General features: G+C 41.2%; 2 protein-coding genes across 5 annotated transcripts in view; both read right to left on the minus strand.

The window, feature by feature from the left end:
• LOC117536481 (collagen alpha-1(XIV) chain-like) overlaps positions 1 to 12,383 on the minus strand; it is a 220,089-nt gene that overhangs the window by 126,152 nt on the left and 81,554 nt on the right. For all 4 annotated transcript variants that reach the window (XM_034201380.1, XM_034201379.1, XM_034201378.1 and 1 more), the window contains 4 exons: positions 9,538 to 9,702; positions 9,155 to 9,316; positions 6,891 to 7,060; positions 5,049 to 5,175 (listed from right to left, as the gene is read on the minus strand). In XM_034201380.1, coding sequence (XP_034057271.1) covers positions 5,049 to 5,175; positions 6,891 to 7,060; positions 9,155 to 9,316; positions 9,538 to 9,702 — 624 coding nt within the window. The remainder of the gene's footprint in view (positions 1 to 5,048; positions 5,176 to 6,890; positions 7,061 to 9,154; positions 9,317 to 9,537; positions 9,703 to 12,383) is intronic.
• On the minus strand, positions 2,895 to 5,027 carry LOC117536482. The gene has a single exon (XM_034201381.1). It carries the CDS (start codon positions 4,197 to 4,199, stop codon positions 3,435 to 3,437), a length of 765 nt encoding a protein of 254 aa, XP_034057272.1. The 5' UTR covers positions 4,200 to 5,027; the 3' UTR covers positions 2,895 to 3,434.

Here is a 12,383-nt window from a genome sequence, read left to right on the forward strand (position 1 = left end):
AGGATCCTGACCTTCTACAGGTGCTCCATAGAGAGCATCCTGACTTTCTACAGGTGCATCATAGAGAGCATCCTGACCTTCTACAGGTGCTCCATAGAGAGCATCCTGACCTTCTACAGGTGCTCCATAGAGAGCATCCTGACTTTCTACAGGTGCATCATAGAGAGCATCCTGACCTTCTACAGGTGCACCATAGAGAGGATCCTAACCTTCTACAGGTGCACCATAGAGAGCATCCTGACCTTCTACAGGTGCTCCATAGAGAGCATCCTGACCTTCTACAGGTGCATCATAGAGAGCATCCTGACCTTCTACAGGTGCTCCATAGAGAGGATCCTGACCTTCAGGTGCTCCATAGAGAGGATCCTGACCTTCTACAGGTGCTCCATAGAGAGCATCCTGACCTTCTACAGGTGCACCATAGAGAGCATCCTGACCTTCAGGTGCTCCATAGAGAGGATCCTGACCTTCTACAGGTGCTCCATAGAGAGGATCCTGACCTTCTACAGGTGCACCATAGAGAGGATCCTGACCTTCTACAGGTGCACCATAGAGAGGATCCTGACCTTCTACAGGTGCACCATAGAGAGGATCCTGACCTTCTACAGGTGCACCATAGAGAACATCCTGACCTTCTACAGGTGCACCATAGAGAGGATCCTGACCTTCTACAGGTGCACTATAGAGAGCATCCTGACCTTCTACAGGTGCTCCATAGAGAGCATCCTGACCTTCTACAGGTGCTCCATAGAGAGCATCCTGACCTTCTACAGGTGCACTATAGAGAGCATCCTGACCTTCTACAGGTGCTCCATAGAGAGCATCCTGACCTTCTACAGGTGCACCATAGAGAGGATCCTGACCTTCTACAGGTGCACCATAGAGAGGATCCTGACCTTCTACAGGTGCACCACAGAGGATTCTGACCTACAGGCGCACCATAGAGAGGATCCTGACCTTCTACAGGTGCACCATAGAGAGGATCCTGACCTTCTACAGGTGCACCATAGAGAGGATCCTGACCTTCTACAGGTGCACCATAGAGAGCATCCTGACCTTCTACAGGTGCACTATAGAGAGCATCCTGACCTTCTACAGGTGCTCCATAGAGAGCATCCTGACCTTCTACAGGTGCACCATAGAGAGGATCCTGACCTTCTACAGGTGCACCATAGAGAGGATCCTGACCTTCTACAGGTGCACCATAGAGGATTCTGACCTACAGGCGCACCATAGAGAGGATCCTGACCTTCTACAGCTGCACCATAGAGAGGATCCTGACTGACTATTTTTAAGATTCTCAGAGACTTTAAATATACAGGGTAAAATGATTCAAACATTTTAAACTCATAAAATACAACTTAAAAGATAAAACACCAAATATGAGTTTCGATTTGAGATCCGAGTATAGACATGTTGGTGCAGTGTCAGTTCTGTTTGGGGAGGGATTCCAAGAGGGATGGGTTAGCTAAGGAGAAGGCTATGTCCCCCAAGGTCCACAAATTATTTTTGATACAATTGTTTCCCCTCCAATAACCATCCTCTGTTGACTATAAGGCACACAGCTAAAGCACATCATTCCAACATCTATCAGTATTTAATGTCACGTTCTATTTGTTGCCATAGCCTAAACTAGCTTAGGCAGCTAATAATAGCAGCAGCCAAACGCCATTCACTTTGTTACTAGGTCGCCACCAAAGGAAGCTCCCCTCCTGTGCCGACAGGGGAGGAGTCCCCTGTCATTCATCAGCTAGAGCCAGGCAGTGAGAGGTGGGAGAATCCTGCCAGGCTGTGGTTCAGTGTTTCAGACCTCATGACGGAGCCTCAGGCTACAAGAGCAGAACTAGAGCTCACCACAGGACTTCCTGTCAGAGGCAGAGGATCAGGATCAGGCCTCCGATGCATAATGGAACACCTGTGCCGCTCTTATGGCCCATTTGTTGTGGGGATACTCTTGTAGGAGCCATGAAACATGTATAGTAATGTGTTTTGTTTTAATATAAGATATGTGTTTAATCACTATTGATTGGTTGGCTTGGGTCACATGGGTATGGGCGGCACTCATTATAATCATGTTCCCCTGCGTGAGGTGGGTGTGTGGAAGAGAGGGTGACACAGGGCCGTTGTACTTTTTGTTGACCGCAAGATTTATGATTGCTTTGATCATTAGTATTACAATAACTATGTCTGATCTCCGCGTATTTTTCATTAAACTACATTACAATTCAACAGAGTTCTGATCAGAGCAAGTACTCTTCTTTAGCGTGTCATACAGTATCAAACAGGCCCGGCCTCAGCGACTTTGTTTGTTTCAGGTACAATTCCTGTATTCCAAATGTTACTCAAGTACAAGTACAAAAGTATTGACATCCAATTATACTTTGTACAAAAAGTAAAAGTACTCATTATGCAGATTGCCCCATACTATAATATGTATAATATGTTTTAATTATAATTATTAATGTGTTATCAAGGGTTGTTTATATATATCATATTATTTATAATCCAAATCTGCAAATTAACTAAAGCCTCTGAATTGTAATAGGGTAAGTAAAAGTAGCAACAAATTGGAATACACAAGAAAAGTACTTTCCCTCAAAAGTGTATTTAAGTACAGAACTTGAGTAAATGCACTTGGTTTCTTTACACAACTGCCTGCTGATGGATCATCATTACTATCATTACATTACAATGTTCCTTATAAGACGCTTCCACCTAAAGCAACTTCCATATACTTAATACTGTGGACAATTCCCTCAGGAGTAGTTTGGTGTATTGCCCAAGTACACTGCAACATAATCAGTAGGTGACAAGGTCGAATGTAATCACTTTTCGTTTACACATGTTTTTTAACCAACATTGCATTTATTTCTTCTGCGTTTTTGGGGAGCAAAAGTCAAAAGTCAAAACAAGTAGAAGATAAACAGTATGTTATAACATCTCAATAATTATATTAAAAATTATATTTTACTTTAAAACTTCACAACCATAAGTGCATTTACTTTCATGTTTTGTTTTATTTCTATAATGCTTTAAAAAACTAGGTCAGGAACATTTCCACCATAAGCTGATTGCATTTATCCTTTATCTGTCTTTACCCCCTCCGTCTCAGGGTATAAAGGACGATGTGCTGGATACATAGAATGCAGGGGGAAATATCAGAAACACCATATCAAAGCAGACCTGACTTGAAAGAATCTCTATTCAAATTACAAAGGCTTCAGGGAAGATGTATTAAGTTCAATGTCCATTAGAAGTCTTCTTGACACGTCACACCTAAACTGCAAAAGTCAAAACAAATGGCAAAGGAATATGCAAAGCTGTTTAAAAGCATTAAAACATCTCTATTTAATTTGATATTTGACTTCCAAACACACATGTCCAAGGCTCTGAGGCCTGACATGCTTTATCAACGCTCAAAGTGAACATCGTCTTTAAGCCGCATTTACATAATCACTATTTTTGCTCTGGCATGGACACATCAGTTTCCTGAGAGTCTCTTGGTTCCTCCACAACGCATACACCATGGCCCCCAGCAGGGCGAAGATAGCCAGGGATTTGATCACAGCCCCTAACACTTTGATCCAGAGTCCAGAGTCTGCTGGTTTTCCTGGGAGGAAGAGAATCGTGCGGGCAGGGCTTTCTTCCTCACTTAATGGGTTCTTCATCCTGCAGGTGAAGGTTTTCACGTGTCCATGCTCTTCCTCGATGATGTCCTTCTGCAACTCCTTCCACTCTCCGTCCCCCGTCTTCCAGCTGTAGGTGACGGGTCCGGCCCCGGTGGTGTCCCCCTCGCAGGTCAGCTTACAAGGGCCTCTGGCTGTCAGAGGGGAGACCCTCACTTCGGGCTTGGGAACGTGTTTGATCATTACAGCTTTATATGTCTCACCTTGGACCTTGTTGTTAATCTCCACTGAATACACACCCTCGTCAGCTTTGGTCATGTTCTTGATCATCAAACGTCCGGTGTGCATATCCAGGGTGGCTGTTCCTTTGTATGTGCTGTAATACATACTTTCACAACAATCTATCAGCAAATCACCGTTACACGTCCAGAGGATGCTGGTGATATTTTTGGAAGGAAAAGGCCTCAAGTCCAACGTCAGACTGTTGCCCTCTTTAAAGTATATCTGTGTTTCTTGAGTAAAAGAAGAGCTGAGCTCCACCAACAGCAGACAAAGCACGACCACTTTCTCCATGTTCACAGCTCAGTGCCGGACTGAAAGACTTTTTGATTTCACATCAGCTTCAGTCTATCAGTTTCTGTCACCAAATTACGCCGACAGCATTTCCTTCCTCTTTTTGAGAAGACTAATCTTCTTCTTTAGAAAAAGAAAACAACAAATGGGCAGAACCTCTAAAAACGTAGATGTAACCATCCCACTTAGGCCTTTTCACAAACTGCTTTCTCTTTTACAACAATCAGACATTGAAATATTCTTCCAGCTGATCTTTAAACCGTTTCACACCTTTTCCCGTGTAGTGCAAACATCACTTAGTCTTGCCAACATAAAAGTTACTGCAATTTGAGATGTTTGTTTAAATGAATTGTAAAATTATATTTATATGACAAATGTACTAGTATTTATATTTATATATGTATATGATCTATTTGATTTGTTATTGTGATAGGCATTATGAAATGTTTTGATTGTTTGTTGAGTGTTATGTGTGACCTACCCAGGGACTACAGATGGAAATGAGCTTTAGCTATAATCTGGCATATATATAGCATCTCTTCTCTTCTTGAGATGTATGAATTTGTATTCATGGTCCTTAAGATATATAAAGCAAAACAAAAAGATTATGCATGGGGAAAAGAACTTGTTTGAAATGTATTCTCAGAATTTTACGCCAAATTCTGTAATAAAAAGTATATATGTATGAAATGAATAATATATTAAATATAAAAACAGAAAAGAAAAAAAATGGCTTTCGAAAGTTAGAATGATTGTATTGTGTTAAATGATTGATCTATTGTAGTTTGCTGTAACACTACCCACACTCCCTGCAACATTCTCCTGTGTCCTCTCCAAATATAAACGTACATGTAGTAGCACTTCCTCTCAGGGCCTCGCTGGCCGAGCTGCGGTAGACGGCAAAAACAGCCACCTGGTACTCCGTCAGAGAGTTCAGGTAATTCAGCTCCACACTGTTCTCTGTTCCCTGCACCACCTTAAACACAGATCACACAGGGTGTTAGCATGAAAGCTGCAGAACTGCTTTACACTCAGATATGAAGATCGTACAGTCTTAGTATTAGTTTTGGCATTTCTAAAATGTTTCAGTCTGTCAGCAAGCAAGTTTGTTTGCCATGATTATTGCTGTTTCAGCTACATCTCTGATATTGAAAAAATACTTTAATTAGCTCTGGTTCAGCAACCCTTTGGTACAGACAGCAGCATTATGTACATCACAAATCATTGAATTATCCAAAAATGCGGTGTTTACTGGGGAACTGTTGCTGTAGGCATTCAGCTCGTCTCCAAAGAGATTTAAATTGAGTGTAACTAGATCAGATAAGCTTTGATGAAACCTCAGTGTTCCTTGTGGGGAGACCGGGGCCATTCCAGCTGCACGTTATACATGTAATCCACATCAAAGGGAAAGTAGATACAAATGAGAGGGAACTGTATAAACATAAATATCAACTCAGAAAATTACAGCGATGCGTATGTGCAGTTATACAGGTAGGAAAACTTCCAACAACTTTTAAATCAATTTACCGCACAGGTTGTCAGGTTCCTACAGACAGACGACACTCAGACAGTTTATTAGGTACACCTATATGATTGTACTCTGAGATCCATTCACCTCTAATTTGTATGGGCTGATTTGGACTAAATAAAGAAAACTACAAACTTTGCAAAGAAACAAAAAGAAAATCTGAGATGCCAATCGATAAGGGACTTTCACTAATTCACTAGATTCTGATTCTTCAATAACAGCATTCTATGGTCTGTTGTTTATTTATAAATACAGATAAAAGATTAACACAGTTCTGATATTTTTGTTTATTTTAGCTAAGCAATCAAATAGATTTTAAATCAATATCCTTTGTCAAATGTCTTCTTTATTTAGTATTCTATAAGCCAGATAATTTACAGCAAACAAGTCATTATTGAGAAATGAAGGATTAAGTCATCCGCTTGTGACCGCTGTGTTTGGTGAAATAACCATTTGTGTGAGAATTTCTTCTGACAAATGACCGTCATGGCAGATCCCGATAGGAATAGTTAAGATCGCAGACGACCTCAATAATTATGACAAATGATGCATTTCTAAAGAGGGCTGATTCTGGTATTTAGCCTGACCTCATTTAGATAAATAGGGTGTACACAAATGTAACCTGTCTGCATATTGGATCAAAGCTTCAGGGGTTTCTGGAAAAAATCACTTTCTGGTAGCAGAATAAAGTTTTGAAATGTTGGGGGGCATGGTGTAATGAACCTGTAGAATTGTTGCTTTTCATGATGCAAATCACCTAAAAAACATATTGAAGTAAATCCTTACACACTTAGCTGAGCAGCCTCTATTAAAGTGCTGTCACTACATCAGTAATTAAGCATTTTTGTTATCGTCTGCTGGGAATTCAGAAACAAAGTTACACCAATTAAGAGACTGTAAGGAAACCCCCTCTCATATTTGACGAGAAGCAAGAGACTCAGGTCTACCACATATTAACCAGAGAGTTGGAAAACAACTCCAATGAAACTTAAATTCTTAAACAACTTTACAGATTCTATCAGCAGCCAAGTGCAAGAAGTATGAGAATCACAGGAGTTAGTGCAAGACTAAATGTAAACTGTAGTGATCATGTAAGAGAATGCAACAAATAAAGTAATTTCCATCCTTGTGTTATAGATTTAAAAAGTAAATATTGCAGGTACTTTTTCTTCCGGCTGTCCTCCGCTGGCTGGGTAGTAGACCACGCGGTATTTCTCCACCTGGCCCGACGCGTGCGTCCATCTCACCCGGAAGGTGCGGGCAGTGATCTCTGATGTCACCAGGTCGCGGGGCGGCTCCATAGAGGTGGGTTGGGGGTCAGGTTCTCTTCCCACTGGAGAACAAGCAGAGAAAAAGAAAGAACACATCTATTTCATGTTGGATTTACTCTCAAATGTTGATATACTTAACAGACAACATAAACAAAGAGTGGGATTATATGGAACAAATGGAACAATAATAATAATGATAATAGTATAGTTTGGTATATCGTGCATTCGACAGAGTTATTTGAAATGTATTATTATTGTTATTATTATTATTATTATTATTATTATGGATGTTCATGTTTTTATAGTTTATAGTTATTTATATATTTTATTTTATTTGTCCACGTGGGAAGATTTGGTATGCAATTGAAAGATAAGGTATTCATTGTGACCGTTATCTTTTTTCCTCTTATTTATTTTTATCTCGTCTGTTCTTCATTAAAAATAAAAATAAAAATAGATGTAAATAGTGCATGTATATACAGTGGAGGAAATAAATGGATCCCCTGCAGATTTTGTTAGTTTGCCCACTTACAAAGAAATGAACAGTCTATATTTGTAATGGTAGGTTCTTATAAACAGTGAGAGTAAGAATATCAAAAAGAAAATCCAGACATTGACATCATATAAAAGATAAACATGGATTTGCATTTAACTGTGGGAAAGAAGTATTTGATCCCCTTGCAGAACATGTGTTAGTACTTGGTAGAGAAACCCCTGTTGGACACACAGCTGGTCTCCAGGTCTGTGCATATCTCAGGAAGGATGTTGGTCCACTCCTCTCTGAAGTTCCTCTCCAAAACCTTCAGGTTTTGAGGCTGTTGCTTGGCATCTGGAAGCTTCACCTCCCTCCACAGATGTTCTATGGGATTAAGGTCTGGAGACTGGCTAGGCCCCTCCATCACCTCAATGTGCTTCTTCTTTAGCCACTCCTTTGTTGCCTTGGCCGTATGTTCAGGGTCATTGTCCTGCTGGAAGACCCCTCCATGACTCATTTTCAGAGTCCTGGCTGAGGGAAGGAGGCTATCTGCCAAGATTGTTTTACGGTACATGTCCCCGTCCATCCTCTCCTCGATGCAGGGAAGTCCTCCTGTCCCCTTAGCAGAGAAACACCCCCAAAGCAGAATGATCCATTATGGTGCAGTGTGTTACCAATAGTTTTCTTGGTGACTGTGCTCCCAGCTGCCTTGAGATCATTAACAAGTTGCTCCCGTGTAGTTCTTGGCTGATTCCTCACCAGATCTTGTGTGGAGCCCCAGAAAGAGGGCCATTGATTGTTGATTGATGCCCATTTTTTTCCCCATCCATTTTCAAATAATGGCACCAACAGTTGTCTCCTTCTCACCGAGCTGCTTTCTGATGGTCTTGTAGCCAATCCCAGCCTTGTGCAGGTCTACAGTCTTCTCTCTGAGGTACTTGGACAGCTCTATAGTCTTGCCCATGGTGGAGAGGTTGGAATCTGATTGATTGATTCTGTGGACAGGTGTCTTTTATACAGGTACTACTTTCTTAAAGGAAGAGGACTTGTGTAACCGTCTGTGGGAGCCAGAATCCTTGTTGGTTGCAAGGGGATCAAATACTTATTTCCCACAGTTAAATGAAAATACATTTTTAACTTTTATACAATGTCAATTTCTGGATTTTATTTTTGATATTCTTACTCTCACTGTTAAAATAAACCTACCATTACAATTATAGACTGTTCATTTCTTTGCAAGTGTGTAAACGTTCAAAATCTGCAAGGGATCAAATACTTATTTCCTCCACTGTATATATACATACAATATTTATATCTCGTTTTTGTTCGTTTTGAAATGAAGAACATATATATATATACATTTATATATATATATATATATACACATACATACATATTAAGATGAATCTAAAAATATCCAGTTTTATATGCAATCTTCTACACTTTTTGCAGAAGTGGAAAATGAGACTGTGAAAACATGACCTGCTGTTTAAGCAGCATGTATGTGTATATATGGCGCTTGGTGAATGTCCTGACTTAGAAGATATTGCTCCAATATATTAGACAGGGATTTGTTTTTCATTGCTTAGGGATCTCCTGTAGTTATAATTATAGCCAACGGAATAAAGTGAGTGAGCGCAGTGCAGCTGTCTGCCGCATCATGTGACTCGGCTGATCAGACCTTTGAGCGTCTTGTCCAGCACATCCACTCGGTCGCACACCGTCTTGGTGAGGCCCTCCACGATGTCGCTCATCACGCTGAAGTCCGCCACATTGTAGACGTGAGTTTCCTCAGGAGGAGAGGCGATGGCCTTCAGCTCGTTCTCATCAGCATTCTTCACACCTGGAGAGAGACGAGGAGACAGAGAGACAGTGACAGTGATCAGATGGTTATATTAACGAGGTATCCAAGGAAAAGGTCAAAGAATATAGCTTATGATCAGTGGTGTGAAGTAACTGTACCTAAGTACCATTTTTTTAGCATCATGTCTTGAATACTTTTTACTGTATTCTCAAAAATTCATGTCAATGTGTATTATTAGTCTCAGTATTAGTGGAGCATACCAATGGCAAACAGCTCTATCCCAGCCTCCCTCAGGCTCTGTGCAGGGGGGATCACATCATCCTGGGACTTCCCGTCGGTGATGAGAATTCCTATCTTGGGAACACCGGGCCTGGATCCAGACTCGGGTTTGAAGCTGTTCTCCAGGATGAAGGTCAGAGCCAGGCCTGGTTAGAGAAGAGAGGATACATTCAATACAGTAAGACACGGACACTAACCAGATCATAAAATACAATACATGGAAAAGGAGAATTTCATCCTGACAGCATTAAAAAAACTCTTTCAAAATTAAACTTCATTCAAAAAATGTATTTCCATCTTGTTAAATCCTCTAAGCCAAGTTACACTGAACAAAAATATAAACGCAACACCTTTGTTTTTGCTCCCATTTTTCATGAGATGAACTCAAAGATCTAAAACATTTTCTATATACACAAAATAACCATTTCTCTCAAATATTGTTCACAAATCAGAAAAAATCTGTGATAGTGAGCACTTCTCCTTTGCCGAGATAATCCATCCCACCTCACAGGTGTGGCATATCAAGATGCTGATTAGACAGCATGATTATTGCACAGGTGTGCCTTAGGCTGGCCACAATAAAAGGCCACTCTGAAATGTTCAGTTTTATCACACAGCACAATGCCACAGATGTCGCAAGTTTTGAGGGAGCGTGCAATTGGCATGCTGACAGCAGGAATGTCCACCAGAGCTGTTGCCCGTGAATTGAATGTTCATGTATCTACCATAAGCCGTCTCCAAAGGCGTTTCAGAGAATTTGGCAGTACATCCAACCGGCCTCACAACCGCAGACCACGTGTAACCACACCAGCCCAGGACCTCCACATCCAGCATGTTCACCTCCAAGATCGTCTGAGACCAGCCACTCGGACAGCTGCTGCAACAATCGGTTTGCATAACCAAAGAATTTCTGCACAAACTGCCAGAAACCGTCTCAGGGAAGCTCATCTGCATGCTCGTCGTCCTCATCGGGGTCTCGACCTGACTCCGGTTCGTCGTCGTAACCGACTTGAGTGGGCAAATGCTCACATTCGATGGCGTCTGGCACGTTGGAGAGGTGTTCTCTTCACAGATGAATCCCGGTTTTCACTGGTAAGGGCAGATGGCATGTGGCGTGTGTGTCATCGTGTAGGTGAGCGGTTTTCTGATGTCAATGTTGTGAATCGAGTGGCCCATGGTGGTGGTGGGGTTATGGTATGGGCAGGCGTATGTTATGGACGACGAACACAGGTGCATTTTATTGATGGCATTGTGAATGCACAGAGATACCGTGACGAGATCCTGAGGCCCATTGTTGTGCCATTCATCCACGACCATCATCTCATATTGCAGCATGATAATGCACGGCCCCATGTTGCAAGGATCTGTACACAATTCCTGGAGGCTGAAAACATCCCAGTTCTTGCATGGCCAGCATACTCACCGGACATGTCACCCATTGAGCATGTTTGGGATGCTCTGGATCGGCGTATACGACAGCGTGTTCCAGTTCCTGCCAATATCCAGCAACTTGCCACAGCCATTGAAGAGGAGTGGACCAACATTCCACAGGCCACAATCAACAACCTGATCAACTCTATGCGAAGGAGATGTGTTGCACTGCGTGAGGCAAATGGTGGTCACACCAGATACTGACTGGTTTTCGGACCCCCCCAGACCCCCCCAATAAAGCAAAACTGAACATTTCAGAGTGGCCTTTTATTGTGGCCAGCCTAAGGCACACCTGTGCAATAATCATGCTGTCTAATCAGCATCTTGATATGCCACACCTGTGAGGTGGGATGGATTATCTCGGCAAAGGAGAAGTGCTCACTATCACAGAGTTTTTCAGATTTGTGAACAATATTTGAGAGAAATGGTTATTTTGTGTATATAGAAAACGTTTTAGATCTTTGAGTTCATCTCATGAAAAATGGGAGCAAAAACAAAAGTGTTGCATTTATATTTTTGTTCAGTGTACATTGAAATCATGACAAAAAAAAGAAAGCCATTAAAGCAGCCCAGCATGTTTCCAATACTTGTTCTGACATGCCATGATCCAGATGTTTGGGGCAAAGTGACATCTACTGTTAAAATAAAAATCAGAGCCACTTATAATGCTTTTTACAGAATACTTGTGATAGTGAGGTAATCCCTGGCTGACAGTATGATTGCCTCCAGTTCCCCACTGCACCACAGTGAGATGACATGCGATGTCTTGGCTAACAGACTTAATGACCATGATGGTTTAAAGTGTTATTAAGAGCTCGACAAGTGTCAAGTTTAATGAGTGTGTTAACATAATGAGCAGCTAAGTTCTGCTGAGTCCATTAATGACAATATTGATCGTTTATGTTTGAGCCCTGCAGGGTGCTTGAACATCACTTCAGCTTGTTGACCGACACCATTACACACTCTGAAGAAGCAACTCTGGCAGTTGTTACAGTCAAAACAAAGTTTTATGTTGCATCATACTATCTCCACTTAACTGATTTTAGTTGTGTTCTTTGTACTCACAAGCAGCCAATTAGAAACCATGTACTGTTTTACTTTTGATAAACAATGGTTAAAGTAATGTTTAATAAAAAATGGCAGGGTTTTCTCAGACTGAAATATCGAATATCCTTGAGAATAAAGAATATTTGTTGTGTTTTGAAACAACACAAGAAATGTAAGGACGTCACCTGAGCGTTGACTTTGAGAACTGGAATATACTAAGAGTAATCAAAAGTGAAAATAACCGTTACTTTTCAATAATATTTTGGAATATGCTCAATTGTGTTGTAATGCTGTTAAAATTCATTTGCATTATATCTTTGCCAGAATGTTACCGCTTTCAGCTTAGTGA

This window comes from Gymnodraco acuticeps, unplaced genomic scaffold, assembly GCF_902827175.1.
Source record: "Gymnodraco acuticeps unplaced genomic scaffold, fGymAcu1.1, whole genome shotgun sequence".
NCBI classification, from domain to species: Eukaryota; Metazoa; Chordata; class Actinopteri; order Perciformes; family Bathydraconidae; genus Gymnodraco; species Gymnodraco acuticeps.